Genomic DNA, 26,624 nt, shown 5'->3' with positions numbered 1-26,624 from the left:
ACTTCTTATTGAATTGTTTTAATTCTTTGCAATTAGATTATGAATCGAGCAGATGTAATTTGATTGTGAATATTTAGCAATATTGAATTGATGAATCGAGCAGATGTTAATTTAATATTAAAGGCTATTTTTAATGGGAACTTAGATCTAGTAAATTGCGAGAGCCTGTCAGATCTATGTTGATTAATAAATTGCGAGAGCCTGTTAATCATGTTATTTGTGCAATGTTAATTATTAATTATGTGTTTTATCCCAGAATATTAATTATTGGTGAACCTGTGACCCTAGGCCTTCTTATTATTGTTTTTTCTCCCTAAACTTATTCTTCGTAGTATAGAATTTATTCCCAAAAATATTGGTTACTTAGATAATTTAGATTATAATAATTAAGTAGGAGTAAAAAGACTTGTTTCCCTGTGGAGTTCGACCCTACTTCCCTATCTACTTTAGTTAGAGGACTTAGGTATTTACTTTTGATTAGGGGATACGACTTTACCCTGTCAAAATTTGGCGCCGTTGCCGGGGAAACGGTTTTATTTTTGTTTTCTGATTATATTTTTGTAGTCTAGATTATCCTCTTTTGTCTCAGAGAACGTTAGTTCTTTGAGGCAATTCTCATATTTGTCTTTTAGTTCTTTGTTTATGCCCGGGTGTTTCAGATCAGGTTACATCCCATTCGACCCTACTTCCCTATCTACTTTAGTTAGAGGACTTAGGTATTTACTTTTGATTAGGGGATACGACTTTACCCTATCAGTGACCATGGTCGCGAATTTGACAACGATCCATTCAAAAAGTTTTGCATAAAACAAGGAATGGTCTTTAGGTTCTCTTTCCCTTACACCTCTTCGCAAAATGGGAAAGTTGAGCGTATGATTAGAACCATCAACAATGTCAAACACACCTTAATATTCCATGCCTCGTTGCCACTTAACTATTGGTCTCATGCTCTTGAGACGACCACATATCTTCTCAACAAATTGACAAAATCTCTTAAGAATATGACCCTGACTCAGGCTTTGTTTCATAGAAACCCATCTTATATATGATCACTTATGGGTTTTTGGATGTCTTTGTTTCCCAAACCTCTCCCCCACTGCTCCTAATAAACTTGCTCCTAGGTCCACTCCATGTGTATTTTTAGGGTATCCTTCTAATCACCATGGTTACAAATGTCTTGATCTTGCCACCCGCAAGATTATTATTTCCCAACACGTCACCTTTGGTGAGTCTACTTTTTCATTTAAAACCTTGGATAATTTTACCTTAAAAGACTACGAGTTTTTGAGGTGTGATGAAAAATCACCACTACTAACCCATTACTTAATGCAGAAACCCCATTCTTTCACTCAACCTCACACCACTCAAGCCCAGCCAGGCCCAACCCCCACGAGCCCACCTTCTGCTACACACCAAGCCCACACCCTGTCCAACTCCCCCACTTAACATTCTGCCTAGCAAAATACTCCATAAGGGGCCCGCGACATTCCATCCCTAGCCGCGGCCACCTTGTGGACCCCACTGCCTCACCCTCTCTCGGCCAGCAGCCCAGCCACGCCTGCACTAACCTACTCTCTGCCACCCTTGCATGGCGTACCACTACTACAACCCACCCGGCCACCACCTCCCTCTCCCCGAGTCACCCATCGTCAACGGGGTATTTTTAAGCCCAACCCGAAATATTTCAACCTTACTGTTCAACCTTCGGATCCCCCTCATCGAAAATCACCCCTTCCAAAGTCTTATAAACAAGCCTTAAATGACCAAAATTGGAATGCGGCGATGAATGATGAGTACAGTGCTTTAATTAAAAGAGGGGCATGGGAGTTAGTGCCTAGGCCTACGGGGGTGAATATTGTTAATTGTATGTGTCTCTTTAAACACAAAAACAAGTCTAATGATGACCTTGAAAGGCACAAAGCTCATCTTGTGTATGATGGCAGATTATAGAAAATCGGTGTGGATTGTGATGAGAGTTTCAGTACAGTGCTTAAACCTGTCACTATTCGCACTGTTTTCAGTTTAGCCATGGCTATAAAATGGTTAATTCATCAATTAGAAATCAAAAATGCCTTTTTACATGGTGATTTGTAGGAAAATGTTTATATGCATCAACCCCGGGTTTTGTCGATCGGAGAGCTCCCTCTCATGTTTGCCGACTCAGAAAGGCTCTATATGGTTTGAAACAAGCTCCCAGATCTTGGTATCAGCGAGAATTTGTGTTCACTTGAAAGCTCGGAATCGTGCTCGAACTCGACTAAGTTCAAGGCTTGAACACTCGACTCGGCTCGGCTAGGCTTATTTACACCCTTAGTTGCTAGATATTTCACAATGACAAAAAGGGATTTTGCTTCCTTTTTTATACAATTATTTTGCTATTTTGCACTTACGTTTACAGTGGCTTTCGAAAAAGATAACAAAAGAGAAAGGATTTTTTGGTATAGGTGTTGTCAGTATGTAATGATGGAATAATTTTGGGTGGAGTAGCCTCTTAAATTGTTTTACTTCTATAAACCTGATGATCTTGGTTTAAGGATCATTGTTTTTATAAAACCAAACTTTAGTATGTAACTTCTATATTTCGATTATATGAGTTTTTATAGATTTCTAACTTAGTAGTGGGTAGTATGTGTACAATAATGATGCTAACTTAGACCCGTTTACATGTTTATTTGTAGACGGAGGCTATTAGGTGAACGTTTCAGAAGTTAATTACCTTTAGTTTTTATGCACGATCAAGGTAATTTTCAATGTCCATCATTTTTAGATACCCATTAAGAAATTGTTTTGAATTATTGTGTGCCAACTATGTGCTTATGTAATTATATGTGATGGACTGATGGGTGTTACTGTATGATATTATGGTATTGAATGTTATACTAATTTTCTATATTTTGTGTACTAGTATGAGTATTTTCAAAAAATTTGATTAATTAGTATTATATGAGTTTTTAAAGTAATTAAAATCTTGGAAATTGGATGATTAATTATATGTAATTGATAGTCTCCAAGGCCTATTGCAAAGCGAGTCGTAATTGGTATGTCATGTAGATTGACTATGTTTTAATAATACTGAAATTAAAATATTGCTACTCGGGATTATATTGATTTGTTCAATACTTGTATGCAATGTGATCGGTCAATTTAATTTATTATAATGTTATGGTTGCTATTAGTTGGTTTAAATTATTGTATATTGTTGTTGGTCTTCCTCCTAATCACTGGGTATTAGTGAGGGGTGTGCACATACACTAGAGACATTCTGTTTTATTTTATGGTCATTTGGGGTTACGAGTGACCCTCTGTAAAGTAGGTGGTGACAGAGACTAGTCCTGGCTTACTGGCGTTCTCTTTCCCTTTCTTAAATAAAGTAATAAAGTGTTAATGACAATTTGATTTTGGCTTAATATTATAAGGCTTATGAAACTGTATTATGTATAAACTGTTTTCAAACTAAAATTATTTATTTTACGGGATGGAGTTGGAATTACTCAGTTTAATTGATTTTGGGAGTTTTCCCTCTTATCTTGTTATTGATTTATTTTGCAGGTTGGTAGGAGGGTACTCGGTTACGTGTGAGGAGACGTTATAATAATCACATAGATAAGACAATTTAGTTTATTTCCGATTTTATTTATTTCCTTTTAACTATTGTTTTTTTAAAAACAAAATAATTTGCAGTTTTAATGTAATGACTATTTATTTTTCTACCACTTAGACCACTTAGTTTATTAAATTGTATTTTGTTTTGCTTTGCATTTATAATCCACGGAAAATAAGTGTAGCAGTAACACTCCAAGGATTCGATGGTTGGATTTGAAAGTTTAAAAGGTAACTCTTATTGTTTAAAAAGACTCGGATTTTTAGGTGTTACACGTAAGGCCCATAACCGAAAAGATTATTGTGTAACAAACAACATAAAATGTCACAAACATGTTAATATTCAAAGATTCACCATCCACGGGTTTGACCCAAAACAATAATTTTAATAACTCGTTGTCCCAAAAATACCAACAACTAATTTTGCATATTGTGACATAAGGTTTTTTTTTTTTTTTTTTCTTTTTTTTCTGTGACATAAATTCTTTTTTTGTTGGTTAAGAGTGACGTAGCTAGCATAGTACAACACTTGACAATTGAATGACATGATGATTGACATGGTATGGAACAGAAACACCCCGTATTTTTCGAACCAATACTTTATGTGTGTTTCAACCTATAAAGCCTAATTTCTAATTTAAATCTCAATTTCTAAATTGAAATGCTAATTTAATTATTAAGATCGTTATTTGATTTAAGGGTCATCTCAAGTTTTTTTTTTTTTTTTTTTTTGAGCGGTAATCAGAAGGGGATATTATAAATAGAAAAATCAATTACAGCAAATCCTAATCAGCAAGAGCAGTTATGCTCTCAGGAAACTGATCAACTAAAACATAGCTATCCCCATACCAAGGTTCTAACCTTGCAGCCCAATGTGCAACAGTATTGCTCCCCCTACGAACATGAATACAAGAGAAAGAAATAAAGCTACTGCCAATGTCACATATGTCTTCAAAGATCAGCTCGCAGGGGCTTCTTCCAAAGCAGCGACGGTTGATGGCATTCACTACATTAACCGCATCACATTCAAGCTCAACCAATGAGTAGCCAAGTTGAGCAGCCACTTCGACACCCATCCTAGCAGCAAGGGCCTCACCTAACACAATGGAACCATCCCCTTGCATTCTCCGAACAGCCAACGCGATCACTTTCCCTTCACTATCACGGAACACCGCACCGAGTCCAAATATATGCTACCCCAACATCGCCACGTCTGTATTCACACGCACCGTGCCAAACGAAGGAGGATTCCACCTTGATCTAGATGGAATCAGGCTGCTGCTAGTACTCAGATTACTCACATTCACAGATGATGTATAATTTTTATAACCCAACACCAGTTTCACAAACCCCATTGCGCTCACCTCGGGACAATGCCATTTATTCCCAAATACCATCGAATTTCTATAGCTCCAAGCATCCCAGGCTAAGGCTACAAACATCAGCATATCTTCACGACTAGACTTCAGCTTAAACCACCAAATTCTCGCAGCAAAGGACTCGTCAGGGGCTTCTTGCAATTGGCTAACAAAGGGAGAGTGGTTCCAAATTACTTGCATCAAAGGACAATTAAAAATAGCATGATTCATTCGCTGTCCTACACCTCTCGCACAGACCATCTTCTCGTACATGCTTGTCTGCCAGTCTACCCATAGTTGCCAGGGAGCTAGTGCAAGCCCGCCACAAAAATTGGCGAAGCTTTGGAGGACCATCCAGTCGCCACACCCACGACCATAACTCATTATTCGGGCTTCCCAATCGTTCCCTCCACTCCCTCAAGTGTCCCATTCTACCCAACCAATAGCCAGATTTGGTAGCATACTCACCCTTTTTTTCTGGCCACCAGTACCGCACATCAGCTGGCATTCTCGTACTTAAAGGAATTTGTAGGACAAGTCTTGCATCATCATCCGAGAGAGCACTGTGGACAGCATGAAGATCCCACTGCCCAGAATTGCCATCAATTAACTCAGAAACTCGGAGATCAACATCACTATCATTACTAGGAGTGGGACCAGAGTAACACTAGTACCAGGGAGCCAAGCATCACTCCACACACTGATTTCAGTTCCCCGTCCTACTCTCCACTTAAGCCCATCTAAAAGCAAAGCCTTTGCCCCCCAAATACTCCTCCATATGTAGCTAGGATCATGCCCACGATGGGATGAGATAAAGTCATCATTTTTAAAATATTTTGCCTTCAACACCTTATATGTAAGAGAGGAAGTGTCGGTAATGAGCCTCCACCCTTCCTTGCAAGCAAGGCTTGATTGAAAACCTTCAAATCCCTAAACCCCATCCCCCCAAATGATTTAGGGAGACATAGCTTTTCCCAACTCACCCAATGCATTTTCCTTTCCATCCCCGACGCACCCCACCAAAAACGAGCTAGCATAGCGTTAATCTCATCAAGAATACCATCAGGTCATCTCAAGCTTTTGACCTTATTATAATATTTTGACAAAACGTTTATAAGGTATTATTTAAAGGAAAAATGGAATCTAAAAATCCAACCTTTGGCCGGTCTGACAATAAAAATCCAACCTTTCATTAATCTCACAAAAATCCAACCTTTGCCCCCCACCTTCTTAGACAGGTTTTTCCTTGTTTTTGTATTGTAGTGTCTTAGCACTACTTAGTTGAGTGAGTGGGAGGTATGTGTTACTCCACACACGCGCGCGCGCGCACCGGGTCGGGTCTCGGGACTTGGGGTCTTGGGGAATGCGATGCGCGGGCGTGGGTGTAGGGAATAATTTTCAAGCGTTAAACCCCTAGCTTGAACCCCACTGTGATCATACACTTAAGTACGGTGGCGTCCAAAGGGAAAGAAGATAAAGCAAAAGAGTCACCAACAAGTTTTAGGAACTTGTAAACCGTTCACGAGGTGAAGGTTACACCCCTTAACGATCCAAGAGATCGTCAACTCCATAAGGTCTAGAACCAAATAAGGGTTCGGGGATGAAGGTACAAATCCAACCTAAAAGAGATAGAACCTGCCCTAATAATAGGCCTCTACTTTATTCAGATCGTATTCATGTGCGCTTTCTGATTAACATGCAATCAATAGGATTAACCCAAACCTGTTTATCTATGTTGGTTGAATATTAATGCACAAACAAAGCTATTATTGGCGATCACTTGAAATTATAATCATATTAACCCTAAATAAGATTATTAATTATCTTATTAAGCGTGATTACAAGTACCAATTCCCTTTAAACATGCAATAAAAGGCGTGATCAAGCAATAACAATAAAATCAAGCAACATAATAATAATCATAAAAAATTATAATCAAAATAATCATAATAATAATCAAAACAATAATCATCACAATAATAATTATAATAATCATAATAATCATGTTAAAGCATAATAATAGCATGCAAGACCCTAGGCATGATACTAACAAGATTAATAACAAACCCTAGCATGTCACTAAACAATAAAAATCAAATCTTTAACCCTAACATGATACTAACAATCATAAATATTAGGAAGAAAATAGGAAGCATCGTAACAATCATATTTAATATAAAAGTTACCCTAGATATGATACTAGGACTATCATAATAACAATATAAACATGATTTCTACATCATAACATCAATTAAAACCATTAAAGCACTTACTTTGATGCTTCGTACCTCTTTCTAATAACAAAATACACACGTTAGTAACTTCAAGGAAAATAATAAACAAACAATTAAATTAAATAATTGAAATAGAGATTTGGGACCAAACCCTCAGAAATTAAAACCTTTCACGTCTAGGGCGAAGGCAACTTCGAATATGGCTAGGTGTTTCTAGATCTAATGAATGCGGAATTTTGTATTTGAAAAACAATTTTAGAAAAAAGAAAGAGAAGGATGAATGAATGATTAAGGGAAAATTAGAGAATTAATGATTGCGAATGAAAACTGATTGTAGGTGAATGCTAATTAAAACTGATTGTTGATGATAATTGGTGAGAATTGGTCCATGAAAACGCTGTTTTTAATACGTTAGTTATAGAGAAAATCAGCCAAAAAGATAAAATAAACAAAACAGAGTCTGACGCACAAAAAACAGAGCTGGCGCAAACCCTGGCTAACTAGCGCCAGGCACCAACACTAGCGCCAATGGCTAGCGCCAGGCGCCAAGCCTATTTTTAACGCGTTTTCGAAAATCAGATAAGTTTGCCGTACTGGAGGATAAAATCATATAATTTCCTCGAAAATGCCATTTGATTTTAATTAAAACTCTGAAAAGTCAACAAAAGTCAATTTATCAATGCTAATTGAATTAGGAATGAAAAGAACCTTCTAGAAGAATCTAGAAGACTTAAAACATTCCTAATTGCATTAGGAATGATAAACCATATTAGGCTCTCCCCTAGATCATTGGGCCGTACATAAGGCTCAAACCGGGCCCAGTTTGGTAAATTGGTCATAACTTCCTCAATATTCATCGGAATTGGGCTTATAATATATCGTTGGAAAGCTCTTGTCAAGCCCAATCCAACTACACTACTATTGGACCCATGTCATGGACCAACCAAACTGGATTAAAATTTTCCGCAACACTAGACTTTCCACACTTTCGCTTCATTCGATTATGATTCGACATAAAAGGTACTTATCATTGGGTTTGGTTTTGGGGAGACACAAATGGGTGTCTACAGTGGTCCTTGTTATCTTTTTGGAGAAATTTTATTTCCGTTTTCTTTGTTAAACAGAATATTCTTTTTTATCTGTTGGGATTATTCTTTTTTGTCTGTTGGGATTATTATTTTCCGACTATTGGGATTACGGAATTAAATCAGTCATTAATCCCTTGATTGTAGCCGATTGATTCAATTCCTTGTTTCTTGCTTCTGTTGTTGACTGGCCGAATTATTCTGTTCACTTTCTTAGTTAGATTCTTCCCTCGTTTTATGCTACCCGTTTTGATCTTTTGCCTATAAATACTTGGTGGTTTCCCCAGTCAAAATACACAACACCAATCACTCCTCTCTCTTCTCTATTCTCTAAAATTATCTAAACACGAGTTCTTTCTGTTCTGTTTTCTGGGCAAGTATTCTGAGTTTCAGTCGGGTTTGTGAGTGCACATAAACTTCAGTGCCGTGCTTATCCTGGAGAGAGACCGCTTCTAGTCTACTGCACCGGGAGGTAGCGCGGAATCGTCTTTTAGGTCAGTGGTTCTCCACGACGCGGTTATTGTCAGTTTGGTTCACGCATCAAGAGATAAGTAATTTCTGTTTTATTGGTTAGTAGTATAATGAGCGCGGGAAAATTAGGTCGTTGACTAACCTCCTCACGGCCAAACAAAATTTATTATAATCCTAAACTAACCCCTAAAGAAGTCTAGTGGTAAGTTCGGAGTCGAACATCAAGGAACAGTAATGTTAGATTGTTCTCGATCTAATGCTTAAGCTACACCGAAGTCGGTTTATGGATAGTGGACACTACAACTACACTAACATACATATAAAGAACAAATATTATAAAGTCTACTAGGGGTAAAGATCCACTTTGAACAATTAACAAGTTAATGAGAATCCATTTGAAAATCAATCATGCAAAGAAAGAATTAAAATGAGAATTAATTACACTAAAGAGCAATCTCTCAAATTCCTAGCCTAGATCCCTCATTGACTAGGTGCATAGAAGAAATTTACCCAATATGCAATCAAATATAACAATTCTAATTCACAATCCCTTGTTAAACTAGAACTAATATGCAATTAAGTTTGCTATCATGGGAGATCAATCCAATCTAAAACAAACAACATGCCATCATCAATTCAATCAATTTAATCACACAATTATCATCAAATTTATCTCAAATAACTCAATTAACCATTACAAAGCTTCACTCAATACTTAGTAGAAGGAAACCTACTTAAACATGATTAACAAAGCAATTAAAGAAAGCATAAAGAGAAAAGAGAGTAAGAATGCTCATTGATATAAGATGGAGATCTTCAAATCATCAAATTCCTCCTTTGATTATCCAAAATCCATGAAAACCATTGTGTTTCTCACTTTCTCTCTCTTAAATTTGAGAGTTTCTCTCTCTAAAAACCTAAAACTAATCTAAAAACTACTGAAGAAATGAATTCCTCCCTCTAAAATGAGCAAAAAATCTATTTATATCCCTTACTAAATTGCCTAGGAAGCTTCGCAAAAAGTCGAGCAACGCACTGAGGAGCGGGTGCTCCAATTTCGTGCACGGGCGCTCCTAGCTTCAGCAAAATATGGCAGAATCGTTCCAGATAGGGATGGCAATTTCATCCGAGTTCGATTCGAATCCGATCCGATCCGAAGGAAAAAATCCGATTCGAATCCGTTTAAAATTAGTCCGAATCCGAATCCGATAAAATAGATCCGAATCCGAATAGGAGGTGGATTGGACTTGGACCCTACGCAAAGTCCGACGGAGTCCGATCCGAGTCCGAATCCGAGAGTATAAGCATATGCTCTATAACTTGGGACAATTATTTGCTTGTTTTGTAGCAAAATTTTGTTATGTATGTAACTTAGTTTATAAATTAAATATGTTATGTTTATACTTTAATTGGTATGATAATACAAGAAATTATAGGTATATGACATTACAAAAAAAAAATAAAAAAAATATTCGGATCATTTCGGAGGTCCGTATAAACGGACTGGATTCGGATCCGAAAATTACGAGTCGGATCGGATCCGGACTCGGATTTTTCGGATTCGGATTCGAACTCGGATTCGGATCCGAGTCCAGGGTCCGTTTACTAAATGGATCGGATTCGGATTTAGCCACATCCGACCCGAATCCGATCCGTTGCCATTCCTAGTTCCAGAAAGTTTGGAGCGGGCGCTCCTCATAGGGTGCGCGCCCGCTCCTATCGGACTGGGCAAACCGCTCAGCTTCAAATGAGCATATCTCCCACGTTTTACAATGGAATTGGGCATATGACTTGTCGTTGGAAAGCTCTTGAGATAAGCTTTCATATCCAATTAGAATCGTCCCAAAATGTTTTGTAGATCAAAAGATATAGGCGTTTGAAGTTCGATCATTGCAAATCAAGTGCACATTTCTTCATTACTTGTTCTATTATGTTTTATATTTCTTCAATCTTGAGCAATGAACTTATCCAAGTGTTCCTAAACATAAGAATAAACCAATAAAGTTTAATCTAATACCATAAGCAACCAAAATATGCAAGAAAAGCCAAAATTGAGTAAGAACGACATTTCACACGCAATCATGACAAATGTAGTAAAACGTTATTAAAACCAAGTAAAAAGATATAAAAACTATGAAAAACTAACTAGAAAAATCTTAAAAATAGCGACATAAATGACACTTATCATATAACAGTTAGGAATATCTCCAAGTAAAATTATCATGTTTTGGGGTACGTTTTGATGTGATTATATGCCTAAAACTAAGCAAGGTGTTGCTGCCAGGTTAGTTTGTGAGCTGCATGAATTGAGTGATTTTAAGTGATGTATTCCTAGGTTAATTGTTGTCGTCCGGAACTACTCGGGCTGCGGAATTCAAGTAGGAAAACTGGTAGTTTGGCCATTCTTTGACGCAGACGACTGCGGAATCGTCTGTAGGTTCGCCCTGACAAACCTTTGGTGGTGGGTTGCGGGATTCACCAGCATTCATATTTTATATGCTTGCCTCACTATGGATCAGTTTTCTAAAAGTTAAAATTCTCTATTTTAATATTATCACACTTTTGAGAAAGTCTTCTTAAGTCAAGTCATGAATTTTTCTTAATAATTTTAAAGAATCTTTAAAAAGTGTTAATTATTGTTTTATGAGTTTATTGCTGTGTTTTGGGTGCTATTTATTCTTACTCTGTAATCATGTGGTAATATATTTTAATTTGTTCAATATACATGTTCGTTGTGTTTTGTATTGTAATCATGTTGCATGTTTTGACTAATAATCCTATCTATGTATCTTATCATGTTTATCTTGTCTATATTATGAAGTTGTTTGACATGTATATATGTTGTATTATTTATATGTATGCTTCTATGCTTTACACTATGTTTAGCTTTGTGTTTCTACAAGTTTTGGGAGAACTGCTGGTTACCCCCCACTGATTGTGGAACCTAAATGTTTATTTGCAGGTGAAGAATAGTTCCTATTGAGTCGGGGCTGAGAGTAGAGTACTAGTTTATTCTAAGAAAGTTTTGCAGACTTTCTTTCGTTATCTTTTAAACTTCTCTTTTATTTGGATAGTCGATTTGAGGTTGTTCTGCCTCGTTCAAAGTTTTCTTTGATCAATTTATTATTTTTATTTCAGTTATTTATTTATTTTGTTTAGTTTTTAGTAACCCTTAGAGTGACATTCCGTCTTGATGTTATTTTCGCTAACGTCTCGCCTTCTATTTTAGACGGGGTGTTACATCATCAGCATGTAAAATTTTGGAATTTAGAATGGAACAAGCATAGAGCTTACAATGCTATCTTAAGCGCACTTTGGAAATTAGTTGACAAGTCGACGCGAGTTACATACCACTTTATTTTTCCATCTATATATATCGTACAGGGATGATTATTGACCCTCTTTTTTTTTTGGCTTTTACATACCTTCAACCCAACATTTATAGATGGCATAATGTTGCTGACATTGAGCAGATTCATATTGATTCTAATTTTCAAATTTTTTACATAATCTACACTAATTCGAGTAGTAAAGTACTAACAGAATTATAATATTGTTTAATTTTGATCCAACTGCTACTTGCTGCGAATTCTTAAAGGCAAGTTGATGACAATTTTTATTTTGGTAGTGGGCCGCCAGAAATGTATGTGTTTAATCCTACTTTTAATGGTCGTATGCAGAGTTGGATATTGAATTATGTCGTTGGATACCATTTTGGATGTTCTCTTCTCTCTTTCAATATGGCTGAGAAGATCTTCGTGGAGAGTTGGAGACTTCAATGCTTGATGAAACAAATATATTTAGTTGTAGCTTCTTGCAATAGAGTTATTCCAACGATAAGTTATACAAGCTCAAATTTAGGATGGAAATGTTGATTATAGCTTCATTTTAATACTTTAATGTAAAATACAATTAAACAAATAATATAAAATATATTATTTAATACATAATATATTATAAAAATAATATAATAGTAAATATAGACAAATAATTGAGGTTGTATATTATAAAAATAATAAAATAGTGAATATAGCCACAATAGTTGATGTTATATTTTTTTTTCCGACAAACCATTTTGCGCATAGAGTTAATATCTATCATTTTATACTCCCATTTCTAAAAAAAAAAAAAAAATTTAAGGTTTTTTTTTTCCACATCTTAACACTATTAAAACACTTCTTGCATGAGTCAAAAAAAAAAATCTTATATCCATATATTATTTTTGTTGAATTGTCTTTCTGCTTACTTGTCAAACATTACCTCTACAAATGTTAACTAAATAAACATAGAATAAAAGCAAATAATATATCCCTCTATAATTACGTACTAGTCGTAACTTATAGATAAAATTATTGTGTTTCCCTAAAAAATAAAATGTTACAAATACCATAAAATGTCACATTCATGTTAATATTCAAAGATTCACCATCCATGGGCTTTGGCCCAACACAAAATTTAATAACTCTTCATCCCAAATAACTAACAACAAATTTGGCATATTGTGACACAAGTTCTTTTTTTAGCTATCATAGTACTACATTTGACACTTAATGGCCTGATCTTGACATTGTATGCAAAGATCAACAGTATGTAAAGTTTTGAAATTTAGAATGGTTTATGCGTGGAGCTTGTAGTCCATTTGACAAATTTACCACAAGCGCGCTTTGGAACTTAGTCGACAAATCGACGCAATTTACACACTAAATTGTAAGTTCAATTTATTTTTCTTCCCTATGTATATCATACAAATATTTAATAAGACCGATGATTGACCTTTTTTTTTTTTTTTTTTTTTTTTTGCTCTTACATACCTCCATCACAACAATTTAGATGGTATATGTTGTTGACATTGATCAAATTCATATTGATATTAATGAATTTAACCTTGACTTATTGCAATAGAGCTCCAACGATAAGTTATAAGAGCTCAAATTCAGTATGAAAATGTTGATTCCAGCTTCAAAAATGGTAAAGAAATTGATCTTAAAAATGGTGGTTAAATGACATTGAAGAAATTAAAAAAAAAAAAAAAAGGTGGAGAGAGAAATTGCAAATGTTTAATCCTTATATATAAAATATTTAATATAACACTTTAATATAAAATATATATTATATAAATTTATGTAAAATATATTATTTAATATAAAATATATTATAAATAAAAATAATATAATAGTAAATATAGACGGAATAGCTAAGATTCTAAGATTGTGTATAAACAAAATAGTAGAGGTTTTTTATTTTTCCTTTTTTTTGTGTACCATTTTACAAATATAGTTCTATCATTTCATACTCCCATTTCTAAACAACTTTTTTTTTTTTTTGTTATTTTTCTTTCACATCTTAACAATAAAACACTTCTTATATACTTATATTCATTTTTTTTTATTGAACTACCTTTTTGGCTTACTTGTCAACCATTACCTCCATAAATGTCAATTAAGTAAACATGGAATAAAGAAAATAATATTACCCTCTTTAATTATATACTAGCTTTAACGTATAGCAAAGGTTACTGTGTTACAGTCTTACAGATGGCATAAAATGTCATAGTCGTCATGTCAATATTTAAAGATTCACCATCCATGGGCTTTGGCTAACCGTAATAAAACTTCCCATCCCAAGGTTTTTTTTTTTTTTTTTTTTTTTTTTTTTTTTTTTTTTTGTGTTAAGAGTGACGTAGCTAGCATAGTACAACCTTTGATAATTGAATAACCTGATTGATATCGTATGGAAAAGATCAGCAATATGTAAAGTTATGGAAATTAGAATGGCGCAAACATGAAGCTTGTAATCTATTTAACAAATTGTCTTTAAGCGCACGTTGGAACTTCATTGACAAGTCGACATAATTTACATACTAAATTGTAAGTTCCATTGAGCCTGGTTGCTAAACCTTAAATATAAAATATTTAGGAAAATGTAGTAATTTAATATAAAATATATTATACAAATAATATAAAATATATTTATTTAGTATAAAATACATTGTAAAAATAATATAATAGTTAATATATATAGAATAATTGAAGTAGTATATAGACAAAATAATTGAGGTTGTATTTTTTTTCGGCGTACAATTTTACCCATATAGTTAATATATATTGTTTCATATTCCCATTTCTAAACAAAGTTTTTGGGTATTTTTCTTTCCACATCTTAATAATATTAAAACAATCTTCTTGTAAACTTATATCCCTAGTTTTTATTTATTCAATTGTTTTTTTCTTACTTATCCAATATCACCTCCACAAATGTCAATTAGGTAAGCATAGATTAAAGCAAACAAATAATATAGTCCTCTATAATTAGGTATTAGCCATAGCCAATAAAAATGATATTGTTGTATTATTACACATGACATAAAATGTCACAGCCGTGTTAATATTATATTCATTCAAAGATTCATCATCCCTGAGATTTGGCACAATGCGATAAATTTAATAATTTTTTGTCCCAAAAAACTAACAACTAATTTTGTATATTGTGACACAAGTGCCTTTTTTGGTTAAGAGTGACATAGATACTAATTTAGAATGGCTTGATTGACATGGTATCAAAAAGATCAACAATATATAAAGTTTTGGAATTTAGAATGGCGCAAGCATAAAAATTGCAGTCCATTTGACAAACTGTCTTTAAGCACACTTTGGAACTAAGTGACCCAACCATTATAGATGGTATAATGTTGCTGACATTGAGCAGATTCATATTGATACTAATTTCCCCAATCATTACATATTCTACACTAATTTGAGTAGTATGAAATAATTGCTGACAGAATTATAATACTGTATTGATCCAACTGCTACTTGCTCTGAATTCTTGTAGGCAGATTGATGTCGGTTTTTTATTTTGGTAGTGGGCTGCCAGAAAAGTATTTGTCTAATCCTATTTCTAATTGTCGTATGCACAGTTGGATATTGAAATATGTCATTGAATACCATCTTGGATGTTCCCTTCTCTCTTTCAACATGGTTGATAAGGTCATCGTGGAGACTTCACTACTCGATGAAGTAAATGAATTTAGTTGTGACTTTTGGCAATAGAGCTCCTACGATAAGTTACAAGATCTCAAATTCAGTAAGAAAATGTTGTTTCCAAATTCAAGAATGGTGGAGAGGTTGCTCTAGAAAATGGTGGATTAAATGGCACTGAATAATAATAATAAATGCAAAAAAATTATTAGAGCGAGAGTGTTTAAGGTAGAGAGAGAAAGTGCTAGTCTTGAGCATGGTTTCTCATCCTTATATCTTCGGCATGCCATCCCCACCTCCTCCTCTCCTTCCTCCTATAAAGACGGCTTAACCAAGCCTCCTTTTTCCCTTTCTCAGTCCGCTCAATCCCCTTCTTTCCCCCCTCCCGCAATATGCTCGTCCTCTGCCCCCTCTGGTTTTAAATACGAGTCTGATGTTTTCTTTCCCTTGCCTCCATCCTTATCGACCCTTCTAGTTTCATCGTGGTCCTTTTGTCGTTATTTTAAGTATTTTCTCTTTAAGAAGATCTTTTCTTTCTAGAAGATCTCCTTCCTTATTATAGTCTTTGCAATTGGTCATGGGTTATTTGTGATAAAGACTTCTCCTATATTCGATAAAAGTTATTGAATGATGGAATGTTGTTCATCCACTCCACCCTTATTCCTGTTTAGACCTAGAGGTTAGCATTAAGCCCTCTAAAGCATCAATTTCTTAAAACATATTAGAGACTCCATCGAGAAATTTGTGAAATTTGACCCTATAGTAGGTAAAAAGAATCTAAAAGTTAGCTCGAATATAAATACTAGTAATTATGGATGTTTCTCTGCCTCCAATTAAAAAAAAAACCTATGGTTGAGTTATCTCCTCCATTCGCTAATCTGGGAATATTTCCTCATGTTCTATGCTGTAAATTTATTGGGAATTCTTTATTTACTTGAAAAGGTTCTGCTGCTCTAATGTATGGTTGATGCACCCGGGTGCACCATGCATCCGGAAAGAACGTTAGGTATATTTAAAGAACATGGGCGAAAAAAAAGAACATTATAGATATTTATAAAGAACATGAACATAATATGTTCTTTAAATTTGATTATTATGTTCTTTGAGTTTGAAATATATGTTCTTTATATTATACAATATGTTCTTTAATGTATGTACATTTGAAAAAAAAAAAAAATTCACTCGAGTAACTAGAAAAAAGAACATGTTCTTTACTGTATTATCATGTTCTTTTTGTAAAGCCTTTATGTTCTTTGGCTAGAGGTGATCAAAGTTAGACTGACCCGACTTGGATTTTGGACGGGTTTTGGGCAGAATTTTTTTGCCCCCAAATCGGGTCGGACCCAGCCCGTAAATTTAAATTTTTGGGCGAGTTTGGGATTGCGTTTTTATGCATTATTTTAGTTGATTTTTTTAACTCAACCCGAAAAGCCCGCACGACCGGACCATTTTGGGCAGGTTTGGGCACAAAAACTTCAGCCCAAAACTTGGCCCGACTTGAGAAGTGAGCTGCTTTTTAACCTTGCCCCGGTCCGTCCAATGATCACCTATATCTTTGTCAAACACGAACATGTTCTTTTTTGTCAAATATAATGTTCTTTTTCAAACACGTTCAACCACCCAAGTAACCATGAAAAATAACATGTTCTTTTTGTACAGACTTTATGTTCTTTGTAATGTCACGTTCTTGTCAAACACAAACATGTTCTTTTGTCAAACACATGTATGTTCTTTTTCAAATACTAGCATGTTCTTTTTTTTTTCCCATGTTCTTTAAAATATGTTTAATGTTCACTATACTATTTTCACTGCTGCTCCAGTAGGTCGTGAGTAAAATCAGACAAATATGGAACAGGGATTGATGAGTCATATTTATATAGAGTTTATAGGCACATTTATGCTAGTTTTATAATTGTTTTTTGAGTCTTTTGTTGCTTTTTAGGTCGCAATTGCATAAGTTGTCCATTTTATGCTCTATTACGCTTCGTTTGTGCTTTCTTATGTTTCAGGTAGTTTCCATAATTATTTAGACGCTTTCGGAGTGGTTTTGGAAGAATCGGACAATGAAAGGATGAAAAGTTGATGAATTGATGTCGCTCAATGAAGGATATGCATTTGTGGAAGCTTAGTATGAGATTAATATGTATGAGAAATGAAAATAGCATCCACAAGGATCATTATGCACTTTACGGAAATGAATTTGAGTTAGAAACGAAGAAAAACGAAGGTTTGCAAAGTATAAAAATGACATTTTCTCACTCTTTTGATCATAACTCGAGTTCTACAGATTGGATTGAAGTTATTCAAGTTGCATCGGAAACTAGACTTGAAGAGCTTTCCAATGATAGGTCACACTCCCCGAGAAGCTTCCTAGAACAGAAGTTATGAGCATTTGAATCCAGACGTTGCAGTCAGCCACCCGCGGGATCTTGCTGCGGGTTTGTCCCGCGCCCACTCGAAGGCTGCTGCCGCCACTGCCAGGACGCGGGAACCACCCTGCGGCCGCGGGTTCTGACGAGCAGCCAAAGCAGCCACGTGTAGCTCGTGTTCTCGACTTCTCTTGCGGTTTTATGCCACGTCATCTTCTATCATCCAATAATATTGCAACTTATGTATATATTATTTTCTTATTTCTTTTCTTTAATTATTTTTTAGATTAGTTTTAGGATATTATAAATATTTCAAGGGATTTTATTTTTCCCTTATGCCTTTTTATACTTTTTATTACGTTCGTTGTAGTTTTCTCTCTAGCCCTAATTTTCTCGTGGGCAACTCCATGGATTCACCATGGGTTGTTCTTGAGTTTATTAATTTTATTCATTGAGGTAATTTTATTTCTTTATTTTAATTATGCTTTCTTTATTAGATTTAGCTTTAATTATTTCTTTCATGTTTGAATAGTTTAATTTCTAGGGTTTGGGAATCCATGTTTATACTTTAATTCTTGATTGATATTATTTATGATTTGATTATTGATATCTCTAATTGATAGTGTTTTATTGTTAATCTTGCAACCTGATCAATTGTTTGATTGATTATTGTTAATAAGAGTTTGAATCGAAAGATCTTACTTTTAGAGGCTTCCCTACAATTAGCAATTCTGATTATGTTAGCGACCGTACTGCATATGCTGAATTGAGAGCGTTAAAACCCGACCGTAGGCTTAACAATTGCTCTAGAAGATTGATTGATTGAATTGTTATTGATATTTGATAGATCTAGAATTATAAGCATGGTGAACCACAACCCTAGGTCTTTTTATTAATTATTTTTTCCCTCTTTTAATTTAGACTATATTTTCATCCCAATTTCGCGACATAGTTTAGTTTCCCCATACCTTGAAAGCTAGATTGAATAGCCATCTCTCTGTGGATTCGACCCTACTTACCCTACTACATTGTTAGTTGGTTTTGTTAGGAATTTATTTTTGACAGGTGTACGACAACCTATCAGGGATAGTCCTTTGTTAGTTGAGACGAACACTACAAGAGGGGGTGAATATTGTATGTGAGTTCTTATTGACTACTTTTCATAGAATATAAAACATAATGTAAAGGAACTTGTAATGCACACAATATTTTACGAGGAAACGTTCTATGACTCAATTGGAAGTAAAACCTCGACCCTCTAAGGGATTTCCAAATCAAACAAATGAACTATAATAGTGCAAACTTGTCAAGTTACAAACCTACAATAATCATACCTATACTCACAAGTTCCAGAATGAACTTGCTACACAGTAGGACCCTATCCTACCCAATCTAAGTCCCTGACTTAGACTCACTCGTATTCACTGAGTACTACACTCACTATTGTATGCAAGGAAGATTACACATACACAAACACCCAAGAACCCAACCAATTACAAAGTATAGACTCTAATATATGAGAGGCAAGTTACGCATGAAATCCGAAACAACTATGACAAAGTTAAAGACTTGGCAAACTTACACAATTGAGCTCACCTAGATTTCTTCACGCATAAACTCACAGAAAAATGAATTTGAATTTCTACTATGTATACAAGACTTGCTTGTATAGAAAGTAGGGTTTTCCAAAAGAAAAACATGTTAATTTTCCTAAATCCAAAAACACGGATTTTAAGTAAATCTTTTTAGAAGAAAATCTTATAGGAATTTTATTAAAGATAGATTATCTCAAAGAATAATATCTTTTTGATAATCGATTTTAAGAAAATAAATCTTGTAAAGAAAATCTTTTCCTAAAAACTTATCTTATTAACTTTCCAAATTTAAGAAGCTTGCCAAGTGTCATGTTTCTAATAAATCTCATACGTAAACCTACTTAACATATTTACAACAATTCTAAAAGATAAAGACATTATTAAAACTAAATTGTTGCGCCAATACTTTTATTATTAAGGATGCTTGGGCTTCACGCAGTCCAAGACTAAGTTCCTGATGTCAATTTCCTTCCAGTTTCAAATTGGAACTTCGCAGACCAAGTTCTTCAAAAACTTGTTGTCTTCAACGCAGACCAAGTCAACCTCTTGACTTGTTGTCTTCAGGTTCCTGTTAAGGAACTTCATAACTTCATTAGTTCCTGTGAGGGAACTCTTCTTCTATCTTCCTTAACTTTCCTTGAGCTCTCTTATGTGTCTTCATACACTAGGCTACTCTTCCACTTCCAAAGTCAACTTCACCTGTCTAGATCACAACCCTTACAAAACTCTTATTATTTTGAAGTTTGCTTTGTTTAAGTTCATCATCATCAAAAGCTTTAAGCTTCAATATCCTTATTTCCAGGATAAAGCAACAAAGTTAAAAAAAAGGGAAAAAAAAAAAAAAAAAAAACCGTGCAATTGTTACGTTATGTATGCTAGAAGTCTTTGGACGAAAGTCAATGTTTGAAATGGCATTGAAAAGAAAAATGTTTGAAATGGCATTGAAAAGAAAAATGTTTGAAATTATTTTTTGACCTCAAAATAAGTGGGAACCATAGTTAAGCTTATCATATGGGCAAATATGTACATCACTCCTATCTCTTTATTGGTTTGTGAGTGATTTTTCTTTGATGTATCAATTGAGACATGAAGAAAGTAATACGCGTTCTTGTTAAAAAAAAATAGAAACTAATAATCACACTTTTGTCATTTCTGCTCAAAACAATCACAATTTCGAAATCTAGAAACAATCTCTACCTTTAACCCTTATAAAACGAAATCTGGAACTTTCTAAAAACCATGTTTTTGACACGAAAATCAACAGAAATTTTAAATTTTCGTTAAATTTAACGGAAGTTTCTTGACAGAAGGTGGTGGGAAACAATTTTCTATTTTCTTGTGGTGGTAAAGTAAGGGGAAAAAAAAGCAGTAGAAGACAATATTGGGTTTTTTCAGGGCGGTAAAAATAAAAAATTCCTTTTGATTATATTGTTCGAGTCAATTATTCGAGTTTGTATTTTTTTGCTCAAATAAAAATCATGTTGGGTAAAACTAACTGTTCGAGTTGATTTCAAATTTGCATTTTTTAGGACAACTCGGGTTATATGGTTATTGAGTCAAATTCGAATCTTGAGTCATATGGATCAAGTCTTTTAAATCGGGTCAAGTTCGCTAGGTCTAATCAAACAAGGCGAACGAATTACTATTTTTAATTGATGTATGGTGAAAAGGATGTCAATCAATTCTCTAATGCAACAAAAGCACAATGTAAGAATATTTGGTGTGCGAGCAATAAGCCCAATAAAAGCAGCCGAATGCTGGAATAAGATTCTCATACTACCATTCACTATGCAATGGCCACCTTGCTAGAGTTGCTACTGTCTCATAGTCTCTTTGATTCGCCATGCCAATAGCTGGACATGGGTACGTGGTCATATGAAGCCTCGAGATTACAAGAATAAAATAAAGTACAAGAAAATTTTGACACATCCTTTGCTTGCTTGGTCCTTTATAAACCTAGCAATCATGACCTGACTCGAGATCTGAAAGTTGACCCGAAAATGACCCAAATCCGAACTAATCAGACCTAAACCCAATCCGAATTGGAGTTGACCCAAACTTGACCCGATGCCTGAAATTGACCCGATCCGAAATTGACCTCACCCAAAATGACCTAACCCGATTTAAACCCGAATTGATTGACCCAAATCGACCCCGGCCGAAGTGACCTGACCCGAAATGACCCGACTCGAAGTGACCCGATTCTTGACGTGAATAGGGTGAAATGGTGAATTACTTTATTTTAGGGCTTCTATCTTTCTGTTTTCACGATTTTTTTTATCTTCTTAACAATTTTACTTTATTTTTCCAATTATTTTTTTAAGTGAATTTATTTAGTGACCCGACCCAAACTTGACCCTATCCGAATTGACTCGATCCGAAATTAACCCGAAAATTGATCATAAAAATGACCCGACCCAAATTGACCCGACCCGAACTTAATCTTACCAAAACTTGACTCGAAACCCAAACGCGACCCAAATATTTATTGACCCGACCCAAATGACCCTTTTGCCAAGTCTAGTCCTTCATAACATCCCCCAATTGCGGCCCTCTACGAAGAAAGTTGACATTCATAGTGCTTTGGTAGGCGGCAATGAATGAAGGTGATGATAATGATTTATACATAATCTTCGAGGAAAAGTTCATGCCAATGTTCATAACAATGCTTTAACTCCTCCAAAAATCCAAAAGAGTACATTTTTATCATAAAGTTTTGTTGAACCCATGAACAACCCACATGTGAACATTTTCTTGTCCCACACTAAAAAAAAAAAAAAGTGTAGTGGTATTGTGGTAATGATATCCCACATTGAAAGAATTCAAGTGTTATCACCACTATATAAGGCTAAGAAGTTACTCCCCTCATTGTCATATGGTTTTGAGGTAGAACCTCCTTGGACTTGTGCAGTGGTGAACTATAAGGGAGCGGCTTAGACCCGTATTTAACAAGTTTTATTACCACAAGTTTCATTACCACTCAAAATGACCTTAGAGTGGTAATAGAAATTTAGGAAGCAAATCACATGAACAATGGGATGGAATTTGCTGGGGATAATCAAGGGGATGAAGAAGAGAGTAAAGATTTCCATGAAATCCAATTTGTAACCTTTTAATTATAAAGGGCCTTCCTGTTTTAGCTCGGTGGTCTGTGGCTCGAACCTTACAAACCAGAACTAAAAAGCTCAACTAGACATCTAGTAATTAAACAGTTTCAGGCTATAGAGTTTTCAACGATATTAATACTAATATATACAATGGCAAAGCAGAAGCACAGAACACAAATTGGTATGGCTGTGCTGTATCTACGCTGAGAATTCTGAATCATAGTCCACAAGTTCAACTGATGCTGTCAAGTCTGCGAAGAATGAGATGCTATAAACTTGGCATGGTTATGCTCGCCCTCATATGTGACTATCAGCATTGTTGAGCACAGAACACAAATTGGTATGGCTGTGCTGTATCTACGCTGAGAATTCTGAATCATAGTCCACAAGTTCAACTGATGCTGTCAAGTCTGCGAAGAATGAGATGCTATAAACTTGGCATGGTTATGCTCGCCCTCATATGTGACTATCAGCATTGTTGGCTCCTCTAAGCACCTCTCTACATGTTTCCTTGCCGGGCAGCCTCTTACACTGCTGCACTTATAGTATCCCCTGCAATCATCAAAACCAATCGTCATTCATAATCAAAGAGCAAATGTAAAATAAAAATCAACAGGTAAGACTTTTGTCTAGGAACTAATCAAGGATGCCCCAACCCCGAATCTTGGCAACAAAAAACAAATTGAAATCTTGAAAACAGATAAAAAGAACCCCAACTACTTATAATTAACATAAACATGCATCTAAACTAAGAACCTCGCTAAGAAAAGACCTATTCGGCCTGAGTTATTTAGAAAGCACGCCAAACAATGGTCCAATTAAGACCTTAAAACTCGGTTATTTAGATTAAAGGATTTAAACTCAAACCACTTGACACGAATTTTGTCCAAGTTTCTTTGCTTAGAGCATGTTATACACAAAAAAAAGAATCACTAGATTTTTTACTACCCTTCAACAAGTGACAAACTCTACACCAAATGACAATCCCTTCTTATACTATACTAAGCATAATTTAGGCAATTGGCTATTGTTTGGTAATAGTCCTGTTTTCAGTCACACAGAACAAGTTGCAAAATTTCTGATCAACCAAAGATTTTTTTATTAAACTCGACAAATTATAATCGTGTATTTGATAAACATGGTAATTACTCCTATTGTACTTGCATTAGACTATTACTTCTTCTTTTGGCAATTCAAGGAGCAATTAAGGATGAAAACATGAATTAAGATATATGTTCCAAATTAGAACTTCTTAGACTTTCTCATTATAAAAAGAAATACAATTCCATGATAAAATTATCTATTAATTAAAACAAATAATAACAAACATGATATACATGGAATGATGGAAAGTACTAATAATTGAACAAGTCTACCTTGGATGTGGTGACCCCTTAATTGGCTTCTGCCCATACTTTCTCCATGAGTATTCATCATGAGGAATATCAGCATTCTTGTTACTTATTGCAGGCACCTTAATGGACCTCTTAACCCTCAATTTCCTGCATAACAAAACACCATTAACATCAGATTACACGACTCGAAATCCATTAAACACCCATCTAACCACCTACATTGATTTAATTTGATCATCAAAAAAAAAAAAAAAAAAAAAAATTACAAACCTTTTCTTGGAGCAATGGCATTTGGAGCCACTCCCACATTTTGCACTCCCACCTTCACCACCCTTAACAAGACACCTCCTCCTAAGAAGCTGCGAATTCGGATCAGACGATTGAGGCAATCCAAACAATTGGAACGAGTTCCGGCCTATACTAGGTACACTCCCATCCAAACTCAATGAAGAAACAAAGGACCTATTAGATGACATGGTTTGTGTACAAGTATTCGACCGATCAAACTTCAAATTAATCCCACTTCCACCACTAATAGATGAATTGTTGTTGTTGTTGTTTGCCATTTCATTTTTGTACATCATATGCTGTTGAATTTGCACTCTCTGCAACATCTGCTGCTGAAACTTCTGCTGCTGCTGCTGTAACTGCTGCTGCTGTAAAAACTGCAGATTTTGGGATAAATTTTGAGGGGTAGAATTTTGGCCAGGAGGTTTCACTGATAGAGTAAAATCAATTGAAGGCTTTTCAGCAAACAATTTCTGAGCAATTGGGGGTAAATTCTGAACTTTTTGGTCAAATTCTGAAACAGGGTTTTTGAAATTTCCTGAAGCAGGGAGTAAATTAATGGGTTTTACTGGAGATTCAGGAAGTAAATGTGGGGTTTCTAAGAAAATGTTTTCTGGCAAAGATGAAGGTAAATTCTTGAATCTTCTGATTTTAGCATGACCAAAACCCTTTTGCCCAACAAGAGAAACTACTCTATTGAAGTTGCTAACTGCATCACTAGTTTGTGACATTAAAACTTTTCCTTCAATTTCTTGTTTTTCACTAAGAAGAGCTAAAACTCTATGCCCACTTTCTACTGCAACTTTGTTGGCTAATTCTATCTCCATTTTCAACCAAATTCAGCTTAAATTTCCCTCAAAAAAACAATCTTTTTTTTTTGATAAAGAAAGGACTAAAATTGAAAACCCAGATGAAAAAACATCATGGTTTTAAAAGGGTGGCAAAAAAATGACAACCCATTTCAGAAAATAAAAAACCCAGATGAATTTCAGCTGAAATTTTTGAAATTTATGAGAAAAAAAACCAGCTTTAATACAATAAAATCCAAAAAAAACACCCTTTAGTTAGAAAAAAAGATGAGGAGAAAAAAATGGGTAAAAGAAGAGAAGAGAATCAACCCAATTTAGAAGTGAGATGTGAAACTGAAGCCTTTGTCTTCCAACTGTGACAATGACAAAGCACTAATTTTTTCTGTCTGAAATAGGGTTAAGTAAGTGCAATTGCGCAAAAGCAAACAAGGTGTCTCTTTTAATAAAAAATAAAATGAAAAATAATTTGGCAAATTAGATCAAAGAAGGGAGAGAAACAAAGACGTTGAGTGTAGAGAGAGAAAGAGAGAATTAGAGGGAAAAGGAGACTAACGTCTCTGTCATAGTCGAAGATCCCATTTGTGGGTCCATTTATACTATGAGTGACCTCTCTAACTCTCTTCCCTTTTGTTATGTTGTTATTCCAAAAAAAAATTCTCTCCAAAATGTCTTTGCAATTGTTGTTTTCACCTTGAAATATGGTAAGGTTTTATAGAAAATGTAAATAAGTTTATATGTCACACGATGCTCGATTTTATGTAAAGCCTCGTTTTCATGTTAGATATCACGAGAATTTCGTATAAAGGTTACACGAGTTTTACCTTTACATCACTTTATGATAATTAAATTTTGGAATATAATTTGATTTTCTTGCATCAATTACTTGTAGATACTGTTTAAATTATAAATTTATGTAATTTGTTGTAAAACAATTGAACTCACTAGGACATATGTTCACTATGTGTTAGGGTTATTAAAACCATATGCTTCATCAAGTCATATTGAGGTTTTAACTTTAACTTATCAATTTTATTCTAATACGGTAAGAACTTGATTATCTTAATTAGTTTTATTTTTTTACCAGTTTCAAACAATTCATTATAGTTTTCTGTTGATAAGAACTTAACTCGTGTTTTCTTTGAAGTGAGGTTTTCGTGATCACATAAAACTCTTCAGGACAGAGTGGTGACAGTTCACAACAGATTAGTTTAAGGTTAAAACACTCATATGCCAGTTGTAAGATAGAAGAAGACAAATTATAGAAATGTCTCAAACTCAGTTATTAATTTACTTTTGAGTCTCTTACAGACACTCTTAAGAAATCTTGTTTACAATACAGGTTGTGTTAAGCATGATCCTTTAAACTGAAAATTAAT

The 26,624-nt window shown here is 34.7% G+C and overlaps 1 protein-coding gene across 2 annotated transcripts; it reads right to left on the bottom strand.

Moving 5' to 3' along the window:
• Positions 1–22,756: 22,756 nt before the first annotated feature.
• LOC110708385 (probable WRKY transcription factor 21) lies at positions 22,757–25,786 on the bottom strand. Of its 2 annotated transcripts, XM_021886514.1 has the most exons (4): positions 24,422–25,786; positions 24,173–24,298; positions 23,252–23,348; positions 22,757–23,092 (listed from the first exon to the last, which is right to left on the bottom strand). In XM_021886514.1, the coding sequence occupies exons 1-4, from the start codon at positions 25,264–25,266 to the stop codon at positions 23,042–23,044; spliced, it is 1,119 nt and encodes a 372-aa protein (XP_021742206.1). In that variant the 5' UTR covers positions 25,267–25,786; the 3' UTR covers positions 22,757–23,041. The 2 variants fall into 2 exon arrangements, with proteins under 2 accessions (XP_021742206.1, XP_021742205.1); XM_021886513.1 differs by having other exon boundaries at positions 22,757–23,348; positions 24,422–25,781.
• Between the last annotated feature and the right edge of the window lie 838 nt (positions 25,787–26,624).

Source organism: Chenopodium quinoa, unplaced genomic scaffold (assembly GCF_001683475.1).
Source record: "Chenopodium quinoa cultivar QQ74 unplaced genomic scaffold, ASM168347v1, whole genome shotgun sequence".
In the NCBI taxonomy this organism is placed as follows: domain Eukaryota; kingdom Viridiplantae; phylum Streptophyta; class Magnoliopsida; order Caryophyllales; family Amaranthaceae; genus Chenopodium; species Chenopodium quinoa.
This window is presented reverse-complemented; position numbering and strand designations above follow the sequence as displayed.